The sequence below is a fragment of the Labeo rohita genome, chromosome 23, assembly GCF_022985175.1.
Source record: "Labeo rohita strain BAU-BD-2019 chromosome 23, IGBB_LRoh.1.0, whole genome shotgun sequence".
In the NCBI taxonomy this organism is placed as follows: Eukaryota; Metazoa; Chordata; class Actinopteri; order Cypriniformes; family Cyprinidae; genus Labeo; species Labeo rohita.
In genome coordinates this window covers 26,338,664-26,364,653 of record NC_066891.1, presented here as the reverse complement: position 1 = coordinate 26,364,653, position 25,990 = coordinate 26,338,664, and the positions used below count along the sequence as shown (strand labels likewise).

General features: G+C 37.0%; 2 protein-coding genes across 2 annotated transcripts; both read right to left on the bottom strand.

The window, feature by feature from the left end:
* Positions 1-6,535: 6,535 nt before the first annotated feature.
* On the bottom strand, positions 6,536-9,082 carry phlda3 (pleckstrin homology-like domain, family A, member 3). The gene is made up of 2 exons (XM_051095879.1): positions 8,322-9,082; positions 6,536-7,376 (listed from the first exon to the last, which is right to left on the bottom strand). Exon 1 carries the CDS (start codon positions 8,705-8,707, stop codon positions 8,324-8,326), a length of 384 nt encoding a protein of 127 aa, XP_050951836.1. The 5' UTR covers positions 8,708-9,082; the 3' UTR covers positions 6,536-7,376; positions 8,322-8,323.
* A 4,642-nt stretch (positions 9,083-13,724) lies between these two features.
* csrp1a (cysteine and glycine-rich protein 1a) lies at positions 13,725-24,607 on the bottom strand. Its single transcript, XM_051097069.1, has 6 exons — positions 24,429-24,607; positions 19,307-19,416; positions 18,180-18,348; positions 17,401-17,530; positions 17,176-17,269; positions 13,725-14,457 (listed from the first exon to the last, which is right to left on the bottom strand). Exons 2-6 carry the CDS (start codon positions 19,413-19,415, stop codon positions 14,381-14,383), a joined length of 579 nt encoding a protein of 192 aa, XP_050953026.1. The 5' UTR covers position 19,416; positions 24,429-24,607; the 3' UTR covers positions 13,725-14,380.
* Positions 24,608-25,990: the final 1,383 nt, after the last annotated feature.

Below are 25,990 nucleotides of genomic sequence, written 5' to 3'. Positions count from 1 at the left end.
ATCATATTTAGCCCCTGGAATGCAAGTGTGTTTTAAAGGTGTACTTTACACCCCTGGTTGCAATTTTTCGTGGGGTGGGTTGAGCGGGTTTTGTTTTGAAAACCTGGCAGCCTTGGGTACATATTAGGCCCTGTCCCAAATGGCAGCCTAAACCCACGTAATGCCTCTTTGTTAGTCTGTTAGTCTGTTCTGAGCTTGCACCAGTGCGGGCTCTAGTGATGGGTTGTTCTTGAACGATTCTTTAATGTGACTTGGGACGATCGAGGCATGATTCGTTCAGTCACGCATGCGCAACATCCTATTAGGTTCTGTACTGGAATTAGTTCACCTGTTTCCAGTCTTCTGGTTTTTGGAATCGTTCGTTCATCTTATGGGGCTGTCACGTGATGAACGAACAACTCGAACCTGAAGATTTGAGAGATGAACTAATCAATTCTCTTTCCGGCTCAGACTGCATAGGTTAAAGGGGTCATCGGATGCCCATCGGATGACTGCACGTGGTTGACTAGGTTTAAAACAAGAAAAAGTGCACTTTTAAATAAACAAAGCATATAGGCCTACAACTGTAGAAGTCAAGTGAACTAAATAATAATTTGTTTATATTTACTGAGTTTAAACGTGAATATGTATATGAACGATTGTATTGGTGTACTGTGATAAAAAAAGGATCACAATGCTGAAAAAGCACGTATGGATTTGAAATCAAAATAACGGATACATGTATTGTGTTTGTGGTAAAGAGCCGCGTAACGCACACGGACTGCATACGCACTGCAGACGCAGTATGTGTAAAACAGGCGTAAGATTGCATATGCACATTAAGTGTTCCATTTGGGACAGGGCCTTAGTAGCTAAAATCTGCACAGAAGTTCATAAATGGTACATATTAGTACCTTTTAAAAAGTTACAGCTCAAGAGACAGCTTTTGTACATTTTTTTTATGAGAGTGCATGGACAAAAAACACAAAGACATTTCTCAAAATATCTTCTTAGATGTGCCAAAAAATGTTTTTATTATTATTATTATTATTATTTTGTTAAATAGTTGGATTATTAAATTCTTATCAAATACTTCATACACATATATGATTTTTTTTCTTTGTAGAACATGTGAATTTTTTTATATATACATTTTGTTTTCTGACTCAGTTCCTTCCTGACAACCAAACTTATTCTCTATTTCAAACTAATTGCTTGTAGATGGATGTGCATATATGAACTTCCTTCCTGCAGTGTTTATTATCAGAGCTCAGCTGTTGAACACGCTTCACGTGGACGTGCACATGGCTGTATTACTGCAGGTCATTTCTCTCATGACCCGTGAGTGTGTTTATGAGCGTGAATCCGTATTCATGTGCTCCGACTGCCACCGTGTGCCGCCTCTAACCCCATTAAAACCGCAGCGACACACCTTTGGGGAAAAGATGCCACAACATGTCCAGGTGCAGGCTGACGCGTTACGTAACTGGGAGAGTCTATATGTGCGTGTGACATTCAACAGGAGTCAGACGAGGCAACCTTATTTACTTTGAACATTCAGACGACTCTATTATGACATAATATGTTTAGAGTAAATAAATAACTACACATTTATAGGTCTTATCTACTTCTGAAGAGCTTGCGACAGAGTAAATTAAAGCTTAGCAATCTTCCACGAGACAATTAGTGGCCTGTATTTTGGTCTAATTACAGTTCAACACTATAAACACACACTCAAAGAGGACTTTATTCTGAAACTGCTGTACACAGCACAGCAAAGCCATTGCATACATGTGGTGAAGTCCAGCAGGCTGTAAGGAAGCTGCCAGACTGCTGAGTCATTTCAAGACTGTGGCTTTTTTTAACAGAGCCTCCTCAGTAGCTCCAGCTCTGGGGTTTTCCACACACACAATCTGCCTATTATTACAAGGCCGCAGGCACAGCCCAGGGCACTGAACGCCTGGAGATGAGAGCAAAGCTACCCTGGAGAGTGTCGAATATGGCAGACGCCGATTGCCTACGCAGTCTTCAATGCTGCCTACACACTCAGCAGGAGACATCAGTAGAAGTTCACTTCACCCGAGTGCTTTTGTTCATTTGGAACAGATTGCAAAGTCATGAATAGCAGAGTCATGCAAATACAGTTACAGTCACTGATGCTCATGAGTTTGTGTTTTTAGTTCTAATATTTTAACAAACAGCCAGCCTAAGTGTTTGACAGGCATGTAAACATGCCCGAGGGGTGAATTGTTTGATTTTTGGGTATTATAAAACGTGATGGAGACGTTTGAAATGCCATTTGCTTAGTTTATTATACTTATTTTAAGAAATTAAGTTTATTTTGTGGCGTAAATGAATTACTTTACCTCAGAGATTAACATGTTTGGCTATATCGTATAATATATCATGGTGTTTATATCAGGAGGCAAAGGAGGCAGTGCAACTTCAGTATTACAAATATAACATTATAAAGTGTATAAATAAAATCATTTTTCTAAAGAAACATTGTCCAACAGTGACACCAGCAAGTAATGTTACAGCGGGGGTACGCGTCTCTCTCGCCTCCCCTGAGCCCATTGCGTTGTAACAGTTTTAATTTTGGTGGGGGGTAATTGAGGTGAATGGGGAAGAGTCATGTGAGAGGATGGAATCCCTTCATCACGATATGACTAGTTATGCTTGGCCGTGATTGGTTCATCTGATAAATCCTGCCTCTTGTTTTCCTGTGTGTTCTGCATTTGCTAATCAGACTGAATGAACAAAATAGACCTTCTTCCTGAGTAAACGATAAGCGCCGGCGCTGCCATTACGAATTCTAACTTCGATTGGATGCTCTTCTGTCCCGGTCTCCATAGGAACCCATTCAAATAACGCCCATCTGTTTTTAATGTAGATAATGTCGGCAGCTTCGTGTCATCTACACAGTCATTAAACTTTGAGGAGTGAGGCACTGACAAATGACGGTCATTGCGACAATGCAAAGTGATGGCGCTATGGAGCAATTGGCTTTTTAAAAACCTTTTAGTAGGTTTAACATTATAATGGACACTGGAAATGCAAAGTATCCTTCAGGTTAAAAGTCAGGCTGACTTCCGCATTCAGGAAAAACATCTATAATGGTGTTAATGGGAAGACAAAAAAGTAAGTAAACAACTCACACAATTAGATATAACCACTTTGTTTCGTCAAAATAAAACTTGACCTTTGGGTATTTTTAGTGAGTAATTAGTTTGGTGAATTTTAAAGTTATAAAAAGTTTAAAGCTTTGACTGATGATCTGGAAAATTCAAAAATAGATAAAAGTTAACTATTAACAAGAATAGCTGAACATAAGTTAACAAATAAAATATATTGTTAATTGTCACTTGAGTTATTACTATGGAATAAATGTAAAATGCTTAGAAACACTAACTTGATTATCTTCATACTTGGCTGCAATAAATAGAATACTTATGACATTGTTAATGTAAAAATATAAAATAGATTTAGAATAGCGGAAGTAGCTAATGTTTATTTAACCAAGAAAATGTGGCTGGGACATGAATTTATGTTTGATTTAAAATAAAATGTTTTCTTATATGTGACCCTGGTTGAATAAATAAATAAGTTTTCCATTGATGCATGGTTTGTTAGGATATAACAATATTTGGCCGAGATACAACTATTTGAAAATCTGGAATCTGAGGATTAAAAAAAAAAACAAAAAAAATCTAAATATTGTAAAAATTGCCTATAAAGTTGTCCAAATGAAGTACTTAGCAATGCATATTACTAATCAAAAATTAAGCATTGATATATTTACGGTAGGAAATTTACAAAATATCTTCATGGTATCACGTATGCACATGGATGAGACCAGAAACAGACAATGAATGACTGCGGGAGAGAGTCTTTTATAGGGCGTGGTAATTGGGTGCAGGTGTGTGCAATCAGAACTCCGGTGATGAGGAACGAGTGGGCGGTGCTGTGGGTGAGGTGGCAGATGGAGGTGGCTGTGGTGAATGCCTGACACATGGCACATGATCTGTACTTAATATTCTAATAATTTTTGGCATAAAAGAAAAATCGATAATTTTGACTCATACAATGCATCATTGGCTATTGCCACAAATATGCCCATACTACTTATGACTGGTTTTGTGCTTCTCGGTAACATATTTTAATATATTTCTAATGCTGATTTGCTGCTCAAGAAATATTTATTACCAATATATAAAAAAAAAAAAAAAAAAAAAAAAACTATTGTGCTGTTGTTGTTGTTGTAACAGTGACATTTTATCAGGATTCTCTGATGGATATGAAGTTCAAAAATCAGCATTTATTTGAAAAAGAAATGTTTTCTAACTATTAAAATTTCTTAAAGGAGAAGTCCACTTCCAGAACAACAATTTACAAATAATGTACTCACCCCCTTGTCATCTAAGATGTTCATGTCTTTCTTTCTTCAGTCGTAAAGAAATTATGGTTTTTGAGGAAAACGTGCCCCCCGATTTGATCTTCAAAAATGTAGTTTAAATGCAGCTTCAAAGGGCTCTAAACAATCCCAGCAGAGGAAGAAGGGTCTTATCTATTTTTCGAAAAATAAAAATTTGTATACTTTTTAAGCACAAAAGCTTGTGTAGCACAGGCTCCGGGATGCACGTCCACGACGCTACATACTATTGAATCACGTCAAAAGGTCACGCGGAACGTAGGCGGATCTACAGACCCAGTGTTAACAAAGCAAATACTCAAAGACTAAGAAAGTGCAAGTAAGTCAAACGCTGTTTACAAACAAAAACGTGCAACAATGTCGGACAATTCTGAAGTTGGAGGAAAAAAATAAGATGGAGTTTTTCGACATACTCTACCTTTTTGAGCCGGAGTACACAGACGATGAACTTAGACGTGATTCGTATCGTCATGGATGCACATTTTTCGAAAAAAAATGACAGATCCTTTCGCTAGATAAGACCCGTCTTCCTTGGCTGGGATCGTTTAGAGTCCTTTGAAGCTGCATTTAAACTGCATTTTGGAAGTTCAAAATCAGGGCACCAATGAAGTCCATTATATGAAGAGAAATCCTGAAGCGTTTTCCTCAAAAAAACATTTTTTTTTTTTACGACTGAAGACAGAAAGACATGAACATCTTGGATGACAAGGGGGTGAGTAAATTATGTGTAAATTGTGGTTCTGGAAGTGGAGCTCTCCTTTAACTGTCTCTTAATGCATATTTGCTCAGTGTAAGTATTAATTGTATATGCAATGTATATAAATAAAAATTACATAATTAAAATAAAATATACAACTCAATATTTAAATATAAATTTCCACATATGCATCTTTATGGAAACAAATGCATATTTATATTTAAATGTATAATTATATATTTAATAGAATTAGAGTTGTCATCCTCAAAACCTGTACATGTGACCCTGGACCACAAAACCAGTCTTAAGCAGCACGGGTATATTTGTAGCAATAGCCAAAAATACATTGTATGGGTCAAAACTATCGATTTTTCTTTTATGCCGAAAATCATTAGGATATTAAGTCATGTTCCCTGAAGATATTTTGTTAATTTCCTACCGTAAATATAACAAAACGTATTTTTTATTTGAAAAAATGCATTGCTAAGAACTTCATCTGAACAACTTTAAAGGCGATTTTCTCAATATTTTGATTTTTTGCACCCTCAGATTCAAATAGTTTCAAATAGTTCTCATCCAAATATTGCCCTATCCTAACAAACCATACATCAATGGGAAGCTTATTTATTCAGCTTTCAGATGCTGTATTAATTCATGTATAAACTAAATTTCAGAAAACGGACCCTTATGACAGGGTCACATATGTGTTGATAAATATCTGTTGCTGTGTTTAATTGGAAACATGGTTTGGTTGCGTCGTTTTAACTGTTACATGACTCATGGCCACCGCAACATAAACAACATAAATATAAACATGGTGGATCCTCGACTCTTTTTACTTCAGTCGAACCTTTTGTGCTTCAGTCTGTGACACTGTGAACTAATATGGCCATTCTGAGTAATTAGTTTAACATTATTTTTCGCTGCTCTTCATAATCAGATCTAACCTAAAAATCATTATTGGGATGCAACCCTTCAGTTAAGAACTATATGAAGATTTCATCAGATTCTCAGTGACTCTGAACGGATCTGCAAAGGTCTGTCATTTAATTTTCACATTTATTATGATGACAACCAGTTGTGGCATGTTTCCGATTAATTCTACACTTCCCTTCACGCCTCCGTTTGTTAAGGCAGGAGTGCAGCACTTAACGTCCACAGATTACTGCACAATAGCACACCATATTCATTCTGACGAAAAAGCCCTGTTTGACAACTTCTTTGATGGCCTCATGTGAAACTGACAGCAAGGGAAAACAGGCAAGGCGGGACATTATTAGTCAGTGAGGCCATTGTCCGGGCATGTGCCGCAGACACACTTGAAGTTGAGAGTCGAGTAAGCTTCTGAGAGCTAAAACACTGCTTCTAATTAGCATTAAACATCCCGCTGTTGCCTTGGGCCTTGAAAAACTAATTAAGAGAGATTCACACTGATATGTGTTACAAAGTCACAAAATCATTCTTTTTATTTGGACAATGTGTACCTAATGACATAATAAGCGTTTGTGCAGAACACATTTCCTATAATCTTTTCATCACAATGCAGACCATTATTTTCTAACTTTGGCAACCGCTTGGGTTGTGTAGGCAGAATATGGAGAAAATTGTAGTAATAACACCATTGCCCAATGGAAAACAAAATAAAAACACATCCATCAAGTTTTCCGTCCAGTCGGGATACATTCCAAGGAACAGCAGTCTGGTCTTCCTGCCGTGCTTTGTGTGTGGTTGAAAAACCTCTACAAGTGAATGAATCCAGATTCGCTGTTCAAATACTTATGAAATGTTAAACAGTGCAGCTGTGAGTCATACTTCATCTATGGTTAATATCTCCTAAAGCAGCATCATGCTTTCACTTATAATACTGAGTATGAGTCCTCCATTTAGCACGAGGTAAATATGCCTCTTAAAAGTGTATATTCGGCGCCAAAATCCGCTCTGGCGTGGTAAGGAGTGAAATTAGTATTGAATTATGGAGAAGAGCAATCCATTGGGTCTCTGTTGCTGTTGACTTCCGCAGTAAAAGTGCTTGGAAAAACTCCACTGTGTACAAAACATCCATGGCGTAACACCCACATGTATACAAATCCATCCACTGTGTCTCTGAGCAGGCCAAGAGATGTCACTTTGAAAAAGCACAAGAGAAAAGCAATATGTGAGTTTTGAAGTTTTTCATCAGGCGTTTTCTTAACATCGGGCTCCTGCCTTCACTTTCTTGTTCATGGTTTCTCCTCTTTTGGATCCAGTCCTGTGTCTAGGCTGAGAGATCTGGGGGATACAACAGTCATACTGCATTAGTGGAGCACTGACTTATGAGATGTGGAAGGAATTACAGATTCATCCAGTAAAATAAATTTTCAGCACACTGGAGGTTTATTATTCATATTTTTCCACGCACAAATGGAAATGGCGTTAAATCAAATTCTGGCAATCCAAATTGGGTGTATTTGAAATGCATGAGTGCAAATTATTTTTATTGCAAAGAAAATCTAATATCTGGCCTGATTCCATGTTTCATTCAGCATTATTCAATTGCTTTTGCTTTATATGAATGGGAGCTGGTCAAGCGTGAATGCCTTTATAATTAACATGTCTTGGGTTATCTAATAAAACCTGGAAGCATTATCAAGCATTCTAATGGGATTAAATAACAATTCTGAAACATCCTTTTGAATAACAAGGGGATTTTATATTAATAGTGTGCTTCAGAAATCCTTTGGAATTGAACTTATGGCTTGGAAATAACAGGACAATTTGGGAGTTACTGATGTTTTAAAATGTTCTTTAAATTCCATTTTATATATCAATATTTAGGATGTAATTCTCATATTGGGAACTATGTGCTTTGAAATATTCAGCTTTTGGAATTTTGAGCAAATTCCCAGTAGGATTCTTTAGAGTTCGTTCCAAATTATTATCGAAATTCCAACTGAGAATAGGACATTCCTTTCTTTATTGGGGACTCGGGCAGCTATTTCATTCAAAAACCTTTAGGAAAGCCTGTCAGAACCATAAAGGAATATTTAGTCATGATTTTCCGTGTGTCAGACCGGACAGAGCGGTCTTTCACTGAGCTCAATCCAGTAAATGAATAGCAGATGTTATTCAGGATAATTGATTCCTGAGAACGCGTGAATGCTTCTCTATACAAGGACCACACAACCAGCTCTTCCCGAATAAACGCTGATGAACATGAAAATCAGTTGTCTTTACCCTCAAAGCTCGACGTCTCCCTCCCCGCAGCTGCCCAGATGTGACAAATGTCTGTTCCTGCCGGTCTGAACGGCGACGCGGTTTTTGAAGCGCACCAGGGCGAGCGCGATCTCCGCGTTCCACGCCGTTCCCTCCTGCTGGCACCTGAAGTCAATCTCCTTGCCGCCGTTCATCACGATGGTGAAGTACACCAGCCCCCGTTTGTACTCCACGCAGTCCAGCGTGGTCATCTGCTCGAAGCGCATCTCTTTGCTGCTCTCGCCTTTACAGTCGTACAACCGGAGTCCGTCCTCTGACAGAACGCAACGCTTCTTCTTCCACAGCTGCAGAAGTCCATTACTCCTCTTCTCCAGATAGCCATCCTTCATGACTTTACACTGGTTCATTCTGAATAAAGGTTGGTGTGAAACAAAAAAAAAAAAAAATCGCTAATTGAAATCGGCGAGGCGATCACTGCTGTTGTCGCGTAGCGTTAACGACCGAACACTGCACGCAAACGCGCATAATCGCTGTGCGCCCACTATACAGTATAAAACGCCTTCATTTATTTCGTTTCGCTTAACTTTAAAGGCTTCATCTGGAAAAAAAAATTCCGCTAAGGAGTCTAACGCATCACCGCCGCATTGCCGCCTGACGCCTCTGTGGCTAAAGATCAATTTCCGACTTTTATATATTGTTACAATCTACTTGGAAGTCCCGTAATCTGGGCATGTTGGTACTTGCTCCTCTGAAAGCGACTCTTCTCGTGTTTCTGAAGGCTCTTTCCCCCCCACCCGGTCGTGACGTCATGGGGATTAGTCCTACTTTAACTGCACTCTGGAATGCTGCTGCCTGATAAACATTAGCTTGTACGTCCATTCATGTCATGTCATCTTTACTTTAGACGGCTTTTTAGTGAAGGGCTTTTCTTTTATTCTACTGAATCACTTTGACGGGGCACTTTTAACGTCTGACTGCTGTTATTAGTCCCTCAGTCAAAACGTTTTTACAGAATTCCTGTCATAATTTAGAACTAAAGGATCCTGATGGGAATATTTAAAACGATACTCTTTTAGAATACATAACTGGTAATGGAGTTTTGATGATACCAATTTTGATAGAAACAAGATTTTAGACATTTCAAAACATTTCAGAACATACCGTTTAGGTCAAAAGTTTACATACACCTGGCAGAATCTGCAAAATGGTAATTATTTGACCAAAATAAGAGGCATTACACAAAATGCATGTTATTTTTTATTTAGTACTGACCTGAAAAAGATATTTTACATGAAAGACATATAGTCCACAAGAGGAAATAATGGTTACATTTATAAAAATGACCCATTCAAAAGTTTTCATACACTTGATTCTTAATACTGTTTTGTTACATGAATAATCCACAGCTGTTTTTTTTGATAAGTGATAGTTGTTCATGACTCTCTTGTTTGTCCTGAACAGTTAAACTGCCTGCTGTTCTTCAGAAAAATCTTTAAGGTCCCACAAATTCTTTGGTTTTTCAGCATTTTTGTGTATTTGAACCCTTTCCAACAATGATTGTATGATTTTGAGATGCATCTTTTCACACTGATTGACTCATAAGCAACTATTACATAAGGTTCAAACTCACTGATGCTTCTGAAGGGAAAACGATGCATTTAGAGCCGGGGGGGTGAAAACTTTTGAACAGAATGAAGATGTGTACATTCTTATTTTGACCAAATATCATATTTTTTTTATTTAGTACCGCCCTTCAGAAGCTGCGGAAGATACTTACGGGAAGAAACTTATGCTTCCCAGAAGACAAAATAAGTTACATTTACCCTGATCTTCAAATTCCAAAAGTTTTCACCCCCGGCTTTTAATGCATAGTTTTTTTTTTCTTCTGACGCACCAGTGAGCATTTGAATCTTTTGTAATAGTTGCATATGAGTTGTCCCTCAGTTGTCCTCAGTGTGAAAAGATGGATCTCAAAATCATACAGTCATTGTTGGAAAGGGTTCAAATACACAAAAAAGCTGAAAAACTAAAGAATTTGTGGCACCTGAAGGATTTTTTTTTTGTATGATCTCTCCTATGTTGGTAAAATACTTAACATTTTGCAGATTCTGCAAGGTGTATGTAAACTTTTGACCTCAACTGTATGTATGCATAGTTAAGATAATCCAAAAAAAGTATGATTTTTTTCATTATTCTGTGTTTTCTTGTTGACTGATCAAATATATCCATTACAAATTTACTGAAAAAACCTTTTACTTGTTCAAATCATTGGTGGACAGAAAGGTCTTTATTTCGCATCTCAAGTTCTTCAGAACAGCAGGAAGCGAAACTCATCCGATCGTGTTGTCTTCACTGATACAACTAAAATGGAATGATGAACATCTTAGAAAGTCATTGTTGGTCGTGAGAAATAGGCCTCTTTTCATAGCAGAGATATTGCAGGACTTTATTTTGCATTCTGTCCACTAGAGGACAGTCTTTACCTCTTCTTAGCATTCAAAACTCAACTTGAAAGGTCCATTCTGTGTTGTTTTAGAAGCATCATGCCACACACTGAATAAAAACATTTAGGTCATCTGCTCTCATTGGAACCAGTGTCATCAGTCTTACATAATCACTGGAAAACACAAGGATGTACTATGTATAATTAAAGATTTCTGTTGAACATTCATCCACGTTTGCTACAAATAGAATGCAGGACTACAACAGGACTTTAACATTATGAATGAAACCTATATTAATGGCTGAATCGTTTGCAAATATTTGCCTTTCACAGATGGAATGTGTGTAGGTTGTTCATGTTAATGCTAGATTTGGCTGGGGCTCTTTGCCTTCCCCCAGTTCAACAGCCATTACAAGCAGGCAGCTTGCAACATGAACAACGTTACTCCCACACAGCACTGTGAATATTGTTTGTAATGTTTGACAGCTTGATCATATCCCAGTCATTAATTTCACTTTCCTGTATCAGGTGAAAAGTTGAAACAAGCAGGAGTGCCGTAGTGGGGCATAACTGTATCAGAAGCTCATTTTAACAGTTTGCGTTGTTGATTTTAATATCCTCTATTAATGGCCTACAATGTAAGAAGATATTGTGTTAAATAATTAAAAATTAGTCATAAAACGGCTTGCAATATTTCATTCAAAAATGAAAATTTGCTGAAAAATCAACTCATCTAAAATATCAAAACAAATTTGGAGAAATGTATCATTTCATCGCTTGCTGACCAATGGATCCTCTGCAGTGAATAGGTGCCATCATAGTCCAAACAGCTCATAAAAATAACACAATAATCCACAAGTAATCCACACCACTCCAAACCCTTTAGTTAACATCCTGTGAAGCTAAAAGCTGAATGTTTGTAAGAAACAAATCCATTGTTACATTTGGATTATTTTATCAGCTGTTTGGACTCTCATTCTGACGGCACCCATTCACTGCAGAGGATATTTCTGTACACAGTCAGCAGAGCTCAGTGTCTTTGACCAATCAAATGTTTACAACTTTTTAAAAGACTATCAGGTACTTCCCAAAAGGAAGCGGCCTGACTGTAAGTGTCACATAGTTCATCTTTCAGTCACAATGAAACTCAATAAGAGAGTGACTCATAGTAAATTCCTAAAATTGTAAAATGATTAGCTTATGAACTTGGCACGTCATTGAGATTATGCAAAAGGAATGTGGTTATGTTCTACTCACTTTAAAAACAACGATTCAAATGCAACAAATGCAAATAATATTGACGCATGTCGAATCAGCAGACAATAAGAGATTTATAAGAATAAGTAATTTGATCAAGTGATTACTTGGTGAATGTTTGGTTAAGTAAATACAGAAAATTAAAAAATTAAGCCTCATAATTATGTTACTTAAAAAATGTTATATGTCATTTAGAAATGTGTAATACGATGTACACTAAGGTTTAGAAGGTATTCGTGATATTCTCATGAATGACAGCGAAAACTGACAAGGAAGAGAAGAAATTGTTGAATAAAGTCGTTATTTTTGTTTTCTTTGCTCACAAGAAGTATTTTCGTAATTTCATAAAATTAAGGTTGAAGCACTGATGTCACATGGACTATTTTAATGATGTCTTTACTACCTTTCCGGGCCTTTAATGTGGTAGTTGTATGGGTTTCTATGCAGGGTCATAAAGCACTCAGATTTTATCAAAAATATTTTAATTTGTGTTCTGAAGATGAACGAAGGTCTTACGGGTTTGGAACAACATGAGGTGGAGTAATTAATACCAGAATTGTCATTTTTGAGTAAACTATCCCTTTAAAGTGTCAAACTGAATGTGTCCTAGACATTAAAGGATTAGTTCACTTCCAGAACAAAAATTTGCAGATGTACTCAACCCCTTGTCACCCAAGATGTTCATGTCTTTCTTTCTTTAGTCGTAAAGAAATTATGTTTTTTGAGAAAAACTTTTCTGGATTTCTCTCCATGTAATGGACTGATATGATGCCCCCAAATCTGAACTTCCAAAATGCAGTTTAAATGCAGCTTCACAAAGTGAACATGCAAAGAAGATCAAACACCCTTTACAAAAAAAGGTAAAAACAGCGATTTAGGGCAATTTTGATGTTTGGAGTTTTTAGACGTACCCTAACTGTCATGACCGGAAAAAAAAAAGTTCACACACAGAGCTAGACAAGACAAGTGTTTGAGGTTAAAAAGTATATAAATTGTAATTTATTATTATTATTATTATTTTTTTTTAGAAAATGACCAATCCTTTCGCTGGACACGACCCTTCTTCATTGGCTGGGATTGTTTAGAGCCCTTTGAAGCTGCATTTAAAGAAGTTCACTCCCAGAACAAAAATTGACAGATAATTTATTTACCCCCATGTCATCCAAGATGTTCATGTCTTTCTTTCTTCATTTGTACAGAAATTATGTTTTTTGAGGAAAACATTTCAGGATTTCTCTCCATGTAGTGGACTTCTATGGTGCTCCTGAGTTTTAACTTCCAAAATGCAGTTTAAATGCGGCTTTATACGGTTCCCAGCCGAGGAAGAAGGGTCTTATCTAGTGGAATGTTTGGTTATTTTCTAAAAAGAAAATAACAAATCGTTTTATTAGATAAGACCCTTCTTCCTTGGCTGGGATTGTTTAGAGCTGCATTTAAACCATTTAAACTTGGGGGCACCATTGAAGTCCACTACATGGAGAGAAATCCTGAAATGTTTTCCTTGAAACAACATAATTTCTGTACGACTGAAGAAAGAAAGACATGAACATCTAACAGGTAAAACATGCTCTTCTGCAAAAAGGTACAGAATGGGATGTGGGCTGTTGGTGTGATATCAAGAATAATTCGTAAGAAATGCCTTCTACTAGAAATATACACTGAAACTAGCTCTGCTTATGTGCAAGGCACATTCATCCATCATAAATACAAAAATCTCTCAAACATTTACATTCACCAATTATTCAGTTTAATGGACACAAAAAAGACACCAAAGTTGTGCATATTTGTACATTTACTTCTATAACATTTTTTTAAAGTACATGCAGAATGCATATGTTGGATATTTTTCCATTGATAGTGAAATAAATTTAGTGCACTTGATATTTGTTCATGCTTCGAACAGAGCTGAAGACAACATTCTTTACAGTGATTAAAGCTCAAACAAGCAAGTGGCAAACTAGTAAAAGGGTAAGCAGATTCTTTAAAGAACAGGCAGTACATCTAAGCAGAGGAATACTGACGTAACAGCATAGCTCAGGTTCCACTAAATCTGTGCAAACTCAAGTGATCATCTTAGGTGAGCAGATTAAGTTTTAATCCCATGTTTTGTTTGCATACTTGACGTTCTTCCAAGCATTTGGCAGTGAGTTAAGACGAGATGTTTATGGGTTTAAAACAATGACATGATGTCTTGTAGAATGTGTTGAAATGTGGAATGTGTCTCGTTTAAGCATTTAAATTCTAGTTTCCTTCTTGGCTGACACTGTTTTCCTTTTTAAAGACACTGACATGCACTCACTCGCACGCGAGCAGGAGGTGTTAAGGTGCTTCTACAGATGCTTACGATTGGGGGTCGTGGGGAAAAGTGTGTCATGCTGATCTATTGAGTGTGTGACAGCGCTCCAGCACCTTGACCGTATCCAAAGCCCTTTGGTCCAAAGTTTTTGGCATAGCAACCTGTGTAGAACACAAAATGAAAATGAGACTTTTACAAATTACAAAGTGCGTAATATGGGAGTTGTGTTGGCTGTGGTTTCCAAAGTGTTGCTGTTAAGACTGACACAGATTGGTTCAGTTTGATTCACAAGCTCTTGACTGAGCTGATTCAATTCTTTTGGATTTAGTATATCGGGTACAAGTTTTTGCCGCTAGAGGGCGCATATTCAAAACAAACAAAGAACTAAAGATGTAGTTTGATGAAGCGGTGATTGTGTGTGGAATCATGGGAGTTGTAGTTTTCATCCCTTCCGATCATCCTTTCGATCATACGTATGTGATGTAAAACAGAGCTGTTTAACATAATAGATACATTTGAGTGTGTTGAAAGTTCTGTTATAATGTTACTCTGTGCATTCCTCACCCGTCTAATAAAATGCATAACATATTAAAGTGTCTTTGGGGTTTCTGTGTTTTCTACAAGATAAAACAGGAAAAGCAAGGGTGTATGATATCATTTGCAGGTGATGCAAGGACATGGTCCGTTACTCTAGTTAAAATTGCTTATTTCTCTGGATTTAAACATTCTTGGAAACATTTGGGATAATGTGAGTACACAAGTCAGCAAACTGTTCTAGTGGTTTTTGGATATTTTAATCCAAAATATTGTGCTTTTAAATTGTGGCTTTTCAAAGTAAAAAATATAATGAATATGTAAGAAAGTGCATATATTTAGCAAAATGCTTCTCAAGTTGAGGTAAATATAAGGTTACATGCCATACTGTTTACAAGCTGTTTTACTGACGTCTTTCTGTAGTTACAACACTCCCTGCTGAATAAAATAATAGAAACCATTACAGAAGTTGTAATGTTTTGTAACAGTATTTGTTGTGGAAACACTGCAAAGCAATGTTCAAATCAACTGTTAACCATTAAAACCATTACCTAATGGTTTCCAGTAGCAGGGTTGCCAAGTTCATGTTTTTTTTTTTTCTGCGGAATTGGGCTATTTGTAACCTATTGCTGTGGGTTGTTGTTGGGGTTTTTTCCACCGCAGTTTAAATATATGATAATGATAATGATACAATAAAAAAGCTGGGAAATTATGAGTTTTGTGAGGGAGGGGCCTTTGAGCTCTTCTGGGGAAAAAAGGCTGTGTATGATTACTGCTAGTGATTTTCAAGTTGAAATTGTGTCTAACATATAAAAGTGACTGTAAAATCTGTATTTTAGGTATGGGAGTGGCATACGGTGAGTTTTGATATTTGGATGGCGTCAGTGGGCTTTTTTGGGGCCATTTTTGATTGGCCTTTGGGCTGGTTTTGGTACACAAAACTGGCAACCCTGTCCAGTAGTGTGTTTTGGGCCATATTCCATTAGGATTTAGTGGTTTAAACATGCCACAAACCAATACAGTCTTTAAAGGAGGAGTCCACTTCCAAAACAAAGATTCACATATAATGTACTCACCCCCTTGTCATTCAAGATGTTTATGTCTTTCTGTCTTCAGTCGTAAAGAAATTATGTTTTTTGAGGAAAACATTTCAGCATTTTTCTCCATATAATGGACTGATATGGTGCCCCGATTTTGAACTTCCAAAATGCAGTTTAAATGCAGCTTCAGACGATCCCAAATGCGGTTATAAATGATCCCAGCCAAGGAAGAAGGGTCTTATCTAGCGAAACGATCGGTTATTTTCATTAAAAAAAATACAATTTAAATACTTTTAAATCTCATGCTCAATGCTCGTCTTGCCTTTCTCTCCACAAACTCTGTGTATTCTGGCTCAAGACAGTTAGGGTATGTGGAAAAACTCCAATCGTATTTTCTCCCTCAACTTCAAAAATCATTTAAAAATCATCCTACATCACTCCAGAAGTACCAACCCAGTCTTTGCAACGTGAACATGCAAAGAAGATCAAGCACTCTTAACAACAAAAGGTAAAACGGCAATATAAGATGATTTCGAAGTTGAGGGAGAACATGAGATGGGAGTTTTTCGACATACCCTGACTGTCATGAACCCGAACAATAACAGTCCAAGCAGAGTAAGACAAGACGAGCGTTTGGCATTAAAAAGTATATAAATTGTATTCTTTTTATTAAAATAACCGATTGTTATGCTACATAAGACCCTTCTTTCTCGGCTGGGATCGTTTACAATCGCATTTGGGATCGTTTAAAGTCGCATTTAAACTACATTTTGGAAGTTCAAAATTTGGGCACCATATCAGTCCATTATATGAAGAGAAATGCTGAAATGTCTTCCTCAAAAAACATAATTTCTTTACGACTGAAGAAAGAAAGACATGAACATCTTGGATGACAATGGGTTGAGTATATTATTTGTAAATTGTTGTTCTGGAAGTGGACTTATTTAACTATATGTAATAAAGTAGACAGAACTTAAAAGCGGAGACTTTGTGTCATATCTAAAGTAACAACTCACAAAGCTTATTGAGATTATTGGATGGGAGGTGTGCTGCAAGTGGTGTTAAGTATAGTTTTGTTCATGCATCAGCAGAAAAAGCATAGCATTGGATTTTAGATTCAGTATCGGTTCATGAAAATGAAGATTGATTTGAATCAATTAATCAATATTGTAAACCCAGCCCTGTTTGCTTTGTCATTGCTAACATGTTCTATGGGATTTAGTTCATTATGCACTTCTGGGTGTTTTCTAGGTGGTTGTTCAGCATGAATCACCAAAAGAGAAAGGTAAATATTGGATACTCTGCCTTTGCAGAAGATTTCTCCATCCTTGTCGGCTAAAGTTGTAGATTCTAGGCCCTTGCCACACTTTGCACATCGGAAACAACCCCTGTGCCACGCCTGCAGAGAAAGAAGACCACAGTCACTCAGTGGACACCATGTTCAGAGCTTACAGGACCATAAGCAGTGGCTTAGTTAATTTTGGTGCATCATGACAGCATTTCCTCCTGTCATTTCTGCTTTTGGCTTACATTTCCTGCCCCTATGACTTTTTCAGCTGCGTAGACGGCCTTGCTACACCGTGGACAAACATCAGAGCCACCAAACTTTTGAGCGAATTTGGATGTGTTGGGGTTATTGGTTGGCTGGTGATCTGGAGCCCTGCAATCAAAAGACACAACACGAGAGTTAGATACTGAACATTGGTCACAGTTTGTTAGATTCCTCCCAAAAAATCTTTAAAGGAATAATTCCTCCCAAATTATAAACTGTGTTCATTAAAACCTGTTCAAAGATGGTTTGACATTCTTTCTCATGTGGAACACAAAAGAAGTAGTTTTGATGAATGTTCACGCTGCTCTTTTCCAATGAAATGAAAGTGGACGGAAAGCTGTCAAAGTCCAAAAAAGGGGGAAAAGAATCTATATCGTCATCATAAAGTGGTCTTTACAACTTCTGCTCTATATTTCTGTTAAACTTCTGTTCTCACATGATAACTTTGTATGAGGAATAAAGCAAAATTTAACTCATTATTTATTGAAAATTGTGCTTTGCAGCCATGGTTAACCTTCATTTTCATTAAGAGCAGCGTGGATGCTCTGCTATGAGTGTGTAAAATAGGATAAACTGTGGTTGGTTGCTTTATATCTTGGTCAAATGGTTTCTTTCCACCTAACTGTGCTGTTCTTGGCCAGAATGGGCTGTGAATTAGACAGTATGCTGACAGTCTAATCTTGTGAGACTAGATGCGAAAAGAGTGAAATATGAAGCAATTTTTAAGAATCAAAATGCAAATTAAGTGCATTCTTACTCCACGGGTTTAATGCCCAGTGACTCTCCTTTGTCCATGCTCAGAGTTCCTGCGCCAGCGCCGTATCCGTAGCCCTTGGGCCCATATTTTTTGCCGTAACAGGCCTTGCAGTAGATCTCATTCTCATGGACAGCCACGGTAGTGCTGTCTAGATTTTTCCTGCACACCACTGAAACGATAAGGATGTGTAAATATAACAAAATACATAGATAAAAGTGTTCTGCAGTGACCTTCAGCTTTAAAATTTTATCTTAAAAACATTAAAAAAAAATGTTGCTTTAACTAATATAGGTATCTGAAACCGTAGCAAATATATTATTTAGATAAGTATATTTTTCATAGTTTTATATTAGGGAAAAAAAAGTACAATTTCTCTCCCCTAAAATTTGCTATATCAATATACTCCAATAGTTTTGTGCATTTCGTGATCATAAAGTCTTGTCTGTCTAGAGGAACACCTCAGCAGGGTTCTGTGCTTAAATTTTTCATTAAAAGCGCTTTTGATTTTTTTTTTTTTTTTTTTCCTGCAGACAGTCTGTCTGGAATGCAGAGCCTTTGAGGGCCCAAAGCAGGGTAATATTATATTTCATAAAGTTATTTATAGAGACAACCAAAAGAGGGCACCAGAGAACAATCTAGACAATAGACTATGGTGGCGACTATTCACCATTAACATAATCCATAATTAGAATTAGCTTCTGCTAAATTATAAGAAAAAGGTAAATAATAATGACTGCAAGGTTAAAAAAAATACCTTGATGCTAATGCTTTATTCTAACTTGTAAACAGCAAAATTCAGTTTTATGACCCGATTTGCACACACTCGAACGTTTGTACTTTTTCAAACGTTTTAATGTGTAATACATATGTGAAACAACCAAATTGTGACAGCTTGCTACTCCAATACAGATTTAAAAGCATTCTGGCACACATTTTTCATTTCAGTGCTGAGTTTGCCATTGTACCTAAGATGAATAATTATTAACAGACAAATTATATATTAATCCTTATTAATGAAAAGAGTCTGCTCTTGGTAAACATTATACCAATTGACCTACTGATACTGTGTGTGAACTGACTGCTCATGTCACGATACTGGACAGCACAGGAAAATGACCCAGACTTACTGCACAGGAAGCAGGATCTGTGGAAGCTCCGCCCTTCACACTGCACTTCCTCTGCAAAGTACACTGTTTTTTGACAGCAGCCACATTTGTTTCCACCCCCAAGAGGCATCCTGTAACACACACACAGACCTGACCTGAAATCACCTACTTTTTGGGAACATCCTAATGCTACGTACAATAAAAACGATAAAGTGTCTTAATTCAAATCTAGAAAATGTGTGTAAAGTTTAGGAGTAGGTGTAGGATAAAAGTATAGACAACTCAAGTCAATGAGAAGTCCTGAAGTTCTGTGAATACTATAATTATAGGTAATTATGCTGTAGTTGGTCTTTAGCATAGAAAAACAAGAGAAGTTCACATGAAAGTGATGACATACCACAAGAGAAATGCAATGCCAAAAAAGGCATTAAGGTTGAAGAATGCATGTCTGAAATCTGAAACGAGGTTGTTCTGAAATAAAAGCACATTTGGACTTTCACAAGCACATACTTGTTGTGATTCCAGTACAACTTGAAATATGCCTCCCGCTTCGTTAGACTATTGCAATGGATCTCCGGGCAGCTGGAATTCATTTAATATGTCCTTAAATGCTTAAATTCTTGATAAGAATTTAACAATTAAGAACCCACAGTGTGGCACAAAGCAGCAAACAAAACAACACAAAATAAATTAGTAGCTTTTCTTTTTTGTTGTTTTTTGTTTTGTCCAGATGTACATTGAGACTGAAGCTGTGTCCAAAACCGCTCCCTATCCCCTATTTAGTGCACTATGTCGGTATCAGCTGTTTTGTAGTGCTGTCCGAATTCTGAGTGAATAACTTTATTCCCTATATTCCTTCACTACTTTATACCCACAATCCTTTTTTTTTTTTTTCCAAAATGCTGTTTACGTTTTTTTCTTATTTCTGCTTTAACATTTACTTCATGCATTATTAATATTAAAATATATTATGTAGGCATTAACTCAGTTTAATGTTTTAACTGATTTACTGATGTGGCGTTGTTGTAAACTTGAGGGCGCTCTAAGACCATTGTCATACTAGCTCAGGCTAGTTTCAAGATATTATAAGATTCAAGATATATTATAAGAAATACATCAAATTATGAACAATTAATAATAAATATATGTTTATTCTTTGACAGTATTATGACCACATTAAGCATTACAAAGCAAATTAATACTATACCATTGATGAAACCACAAAGCTGGTGCGGAAGTATGTATAATTACAATGTAAAGTCACTGTGAGTGTTACTGTTATTCTTATTTTTTTCTAAAATAAGGTACATGTAAGTAAAAACTACATAGGTATCAGGTAAACTATAGGTATTAGCGAACAAATTAACAACTGAGTGATTTTGCACACAGCTTGAGACACAAAGCAAGAATCAGTTGTTTTGTTGTGTCCAGAATCTGCAATGAGACTGAGACACGAAGCGAAATGAAGCAAAATAAATTGTTAAACAGAAATCAGTTTTGTTTTGTCCAGAATCTGCATTGAGACTGAGACACAAAATGACATGAAACGACACAAAACTAAATGAAACAGTGATTAGTTGTTTTGTTTTATGCAGAATCTACAATGAGACTGAGACACAAAATGACATGAAACAACACAAAACTAAACGAAACAGGAATCAGTTGTTTTGTTGTGCCCAGAATCTACAGTGAGACTGAGACACAAAATATAATAATAATAATAATAAATTTTATTTATAACGCACTTTATATTCATACAGAATCCCAAAGTGCTACAAGGTAACAAGCAAATAGAAATAAAATAATTTAAAAGCTTTTCCAAAAAGATAGGTTTTGAGTCTTCGTTTGAAAACATCCACTGATTGTGGAGTCCGTAAATGTTCAGGAAGTGCATTCCACAAACATGGAGCAGCTGAGCAAAAGGCCCGATCCCCCATAGTACGCAACTTAGTCCTGGGAATTTTTAACAAGTAAGTTGAAGCAGAACGAAGTCCACGTTCAGTAGTTTGTGGAGTAAGAAGCTCCTTGAGGTATGAAGGGGCATTTCCATGGACACACTGGTGGGTAAGAAGAGTGACCTTATAAACAATCCTGGATGATACAGGAAGCCAGTGTAGTGTTTTAAGGATGGGTGTAATATGGTCATATTTGCGAACTCTCATTAAAATCCTAGCAGCACTGTTCTGGATATACTGCAGTCTCTGCAAGCTCTTGCTGGATAATCCGATGAATAGAGCATTACAGTAGTCCAGTCTGGAGGAGACAAAAGCATGAACAAGCTTTTCCGCATCTGCCAGAGTGAGCATAGGACGAAGTCTTGCAATGTGCTTAAGATGGAAATAGGAAGTCTTGCACAATTGATTTACATGAGCTTCAAATGTTAGATGAGAGTCCATTTTAATGCCTAAATTTATAGCTGATGTTGAGAGTGGAATAGTTTGACCAGAAAAATTAATACTAGAAATAACAGATGTTTGAACCTGTTGTGGAGTGCCCACTAGAATGGCTTCAGTCTTAGAGCTGTTCAACTGAAGAAAATTCTGCCTCATCCAATTTTCTACCTCCTCCAAACATGCAGTTAGGATAGAGGAAGACAGGATAGCAGAATTGTCTGAATTTGTCTTGATGTAAAGCTGAATGTCATCAGCATAGCAATGAAATGATATTCCGTGTCGATTGATGATGTGGCCAAGAGGGAGCATATATAATATGAAGAGAATGGGACCAAGCACTGAACCTTGAGGAACACCACAGGTGACATTGTGTGTTAAGGATTTAACCTCTCCCAAGGCCACATATTCCTTTCTCCCAGTTAGATAGGATAAAAACCAGTTATAAACAGAATCAGACAAAGAGACAGTGTGACGTAAGCGATGCAGGAGGATGTTGTGATCTACAGTGTCAAATGCTGCAGTCAAATCCAAAAGGATAAGAACAGACGGAGAGCCAGCATCTGCCGCCATCCGCAGGTCATTTGTGACCCTCACCAGAGCCGTTTCTGTGCTATGGCCAGAACGAAAACCAGACTGGAATTTCTCAAACAAATTGTTTTGTTTTAAGTGGATCTGAAGTTGTGCAGCAACTACCTTTTCCAACACTTTAGAAAGGAATGGAAGATTCGAGATGGGCCTGTAGTTTGCTAAGACTTCTGGATCCAGACATGTTTTTTTAAGGTGTGGTCTGATAACAGCAGTTTTCAAATCAGTTGGAACATGATTTGAAATGACTTTAAACGACACCAAACAAAACTAAATGAAACAGGAATCAGTTGTTTTGTTGTGCACAGAATCTACAATGAAACTGAGACACAAAATGAGTTTAAACGACACCAAACAAAACAAAACGAAACAGGAATCAGTTGTTTTGTTGTGCACAGAATCTACAATGAAACTGAGACACAAAATGAGTTTAAACGACACCAAACAAAACAAAACGAAACAGGAATCAGTTGTTTTGTTGTGCACAGAATCTACAATGAGACTGAGACACAAAATGACATGAAACGACACCAAACAAAACTAAACGAAACAGGAATCGGTTGTTTTGTTGTGCCCAGAATCTACAGTGAGACTGAGACACAAAATGACTTTAAACGACACCAAACAAAACTAAACGAAACAGGAATCAGTTGTTTTGTTGTGCACAGAATCTACAATGAGACTGAGACACAAAATGACTTTAAACGACACCAAACAAAACTAAACGAAACAGGAATCAGTTGTTTTGTTGTGCACAGAATCTACAATGAGGCTGAGACACAAAATGACATGAAACGACACCAAACAAAACTAAACAAAACAGGAATCAGTTGTTTTGTTGTGCACAGAATCTACAGTGAGGCTGAGACACAAAATGACATGAAACGAAACAGGAATCAGTTGTTTTGTTGTGTCCAGAAACTACAGTGAGACTGAGACGCAGAATGACATGGAATGTCACGAAACAACATGAAACGAAATGACACTAAACAAAGCAGGAATCAGTTGGAACACAAAACAGAAATCATTTTTTTGTCCAGAATCTGCATTGAGACTGAGACACACAAAATCAACAAAACCAAACCAAATCAAGGTTTCTGAACCAGTGTGGGTTCTGAGTTGTAAACTGTTATTAACTCCAGCAGTATACTTATGACAGTGAATCATGCTGTCTGATCTGCTGTAACTGCTGGGAAATGTCTCATTGATTTTGTCCATAAAAGGGGTGGTTGGTTGTAATTGAGACATTCCTACATAGTTCTGCTGTCTCCAGTCTAAACACAAACTCTGGCCCCTGACTCCAAACATGTTGGGTTGTCAAGGATGTGAGGGAAGTGACATGACTCGGCACACAGCCGCACATGCTGATAACGTTCTGTACTATAGCACACAAGCCTTTTTTGCTCCCATATGACAATTTCCCCTCTGTCGCAAACACGTGCATTGCCACAGACGTTTGATAGACAGTTCATAGTGAGACTCAAGGAAGTTAGACATTATATAATAACACTGTGAAATTGTTTTAGGCAGTGGTCTCAGTTGAATCTGATTAAATCTACTTCACACTTCCTGTGATTTCAGAATTCTAATTATTCATAACTACAAATCCACCATGCTGCATTAGGAAGACTAATGTTGGACATCACCTACTATTTGTAACATTTAAAAACCTAAACTGAGTTATATAAGAAAAGCTGTTGTTAAGGAAATAGATTTTGCAGCAAATCATTGTTTCCCCAGATATAGTGTTAGATGACACCCGCATGAATCTCAGTTCAGAGGACTTGTTTCTGAAAATCTTGGTCAAAACGTTCCAAAGACTCCTTTCTCAGACTGAATGATTTTAAGAGTCCAGTTATCTTACTTGCAAACAAGACTAGACAAGTCACATTCCTGATTCCAGAACAGAAAAGTTAGTAGTAGTTTGTAACTGAGAAAGGGGAAAACTGTACTTGTTGCTTCCATATGAATGCCAAGAATTCAATCAGTTGAACAAAATTCGAAAAGTTGATGAGGTGGAAAGAATTTAAAGAATTCAAAGAATTCAAAGAAAACAAAACCTTAGAAGCAGTTTCAGCCTTGTGAGCTGCACACAAGCTTGCAATGCAGAGCCATTACGCAAGAGTAGTGGTAAACAAAATCCAACACTGTGAAGGGCTTCTTACCTGAAATGATCTTCTCTGCTAGGTGTGTGGATATGGACAGAAAATCAGCAGACTGTGGGGATGAGAATGGCTCTTCTGTCCTGACGCGTAACGGTGGAGGAGTCTGTGTCAAACTTTAGCTCAGGAGCTCTGGGGTGGGGCAGTGTCTGGGGAAGTGAGTCAAACTATGTACTGTGGTGAGATTAGTTAAAGCAACAGCACTACCTCACGACCCTGCTGTGTGTTTGCTCACTGATGCCCCCTCCTACACGCACAGACATTACACTGAACAGTCCATGAGTCAAAGGTCGATGAGGGGCTCAAACCATTTGTACAATAAGACTTATAGAGTGTTTAAGCTGTCTATCACTAGCAAAGCTCAATATCTTAGGACCATGCTAACAACATGCTAATCATGCTAGAAACATTTTAATCATGGTAAAAAAAAATGCTAGCAACAAGGCAACAACATGTTAATCATGCTAACAACATGCTAATCATGCAAGAAACATGTTAGCGACACGTTAATCGTGCTAAAATATGTTAACAACATGCTAATCATGGTAAAACATGCTAGCAATGTCAGCTTCTAATCATGTTAGAAGCATGCTAGAAACATGGTAACAACATCCTAATCATGCTAGAAACAGGATAGCAACATGGTAATCATGCTAAAAAGATGTTAGCAACATGTTAATCATGTTAAAACATGTTAACAAGATAATCATGCTTCAAACATGCTAGCAACATGGTAATCATGTTAAAAAGATGTTAGCAATAAGTTAATCATGTTAAAAACATGCTAGCAACATGGCTATCATGTTAAAAAGATGCTATGATAATAATGCTAAAACATAATAACAACATAATAATCATGTTAACAGCATAGTAACAACATGCTAATCATGTTATAAACTTGCTAGCAACAAGCTAATCATGCTATAAAATGTTAACAATATGCTAATCATGTTAAAACATGTTTGCAACATGCTAATAATGCTAACAACATGCTAATCATGCCAGCAACATGATAATCATGTTAGAAGCATGCTAGACACATGGTAACATACCATGTTAATTATGTTAGAAACATGCTAGTAACATGATTATCATGCTGGAAACATGCTAACAGCATGTTAATTGTGCTAAAACATGTTAACATGGTAATTGTGCTAAGGACATGTCAGTAACATGCTAATAATGCAAACAACATGCTAATCATGCTACAATTATACTAGCAACATGCTAAAATCATCATAAAAAATGATAGCAACATGATAATCAGGTTAGAAGCATGCTAGAAACATGGTAACATGCTATTCATGTTAAAAACATGCTAGTAACATGCTAATCATGCTAGAGACATGCTAACAATATTCTTATCATACTAGAAACATGTTAGCATGGTAATGGTAACATGGTAATAAAGCTAAAAGATGCTAGCAACATGTTAATCATGCTAAAACATGATAGCAACATGATAATCATTCCAGAAACATACTAACAGCATGCTAATTGTGTTAAAACACTCTTGCAAAATTCTAATCATACCAGAAGCATGCTAACAACATGGTAAACATGCC

Excerpts from the sequence above, each read along its gene's own strand:
- phlda3 (XM_051095879.1), bottom strand. The coding sequence starts at position 8,707 with ATGAACCAGTGTAAAGTCATGAAGGATGGCTATCTGGAGAAGAGGAGT.
- csrp1a (XM_051097069.1), bottom strand. The coding sequence starts at position 19,415 with ATGCCTCTTGGGGGTGGAAACAAATGTGGCTGCTGTCAAAAAACAGTG. Across the intron at positions 18,349-19,306 it reads CAGATCCTGCTTCCTGTGCA|TGGTGTGCAGGAAAAATCTA; the intron begins GTAAGTCTGGGT and ends TTATCGTTTCAG. Across the intron at positions 17,270-17,400 it reads AAGTCATAGGGGCAGGAAAT|GCGTGGCACAGGGGTTGTTT; the intron begins GTAAGCCAAAAG and ends CTTTCTCTGCAG.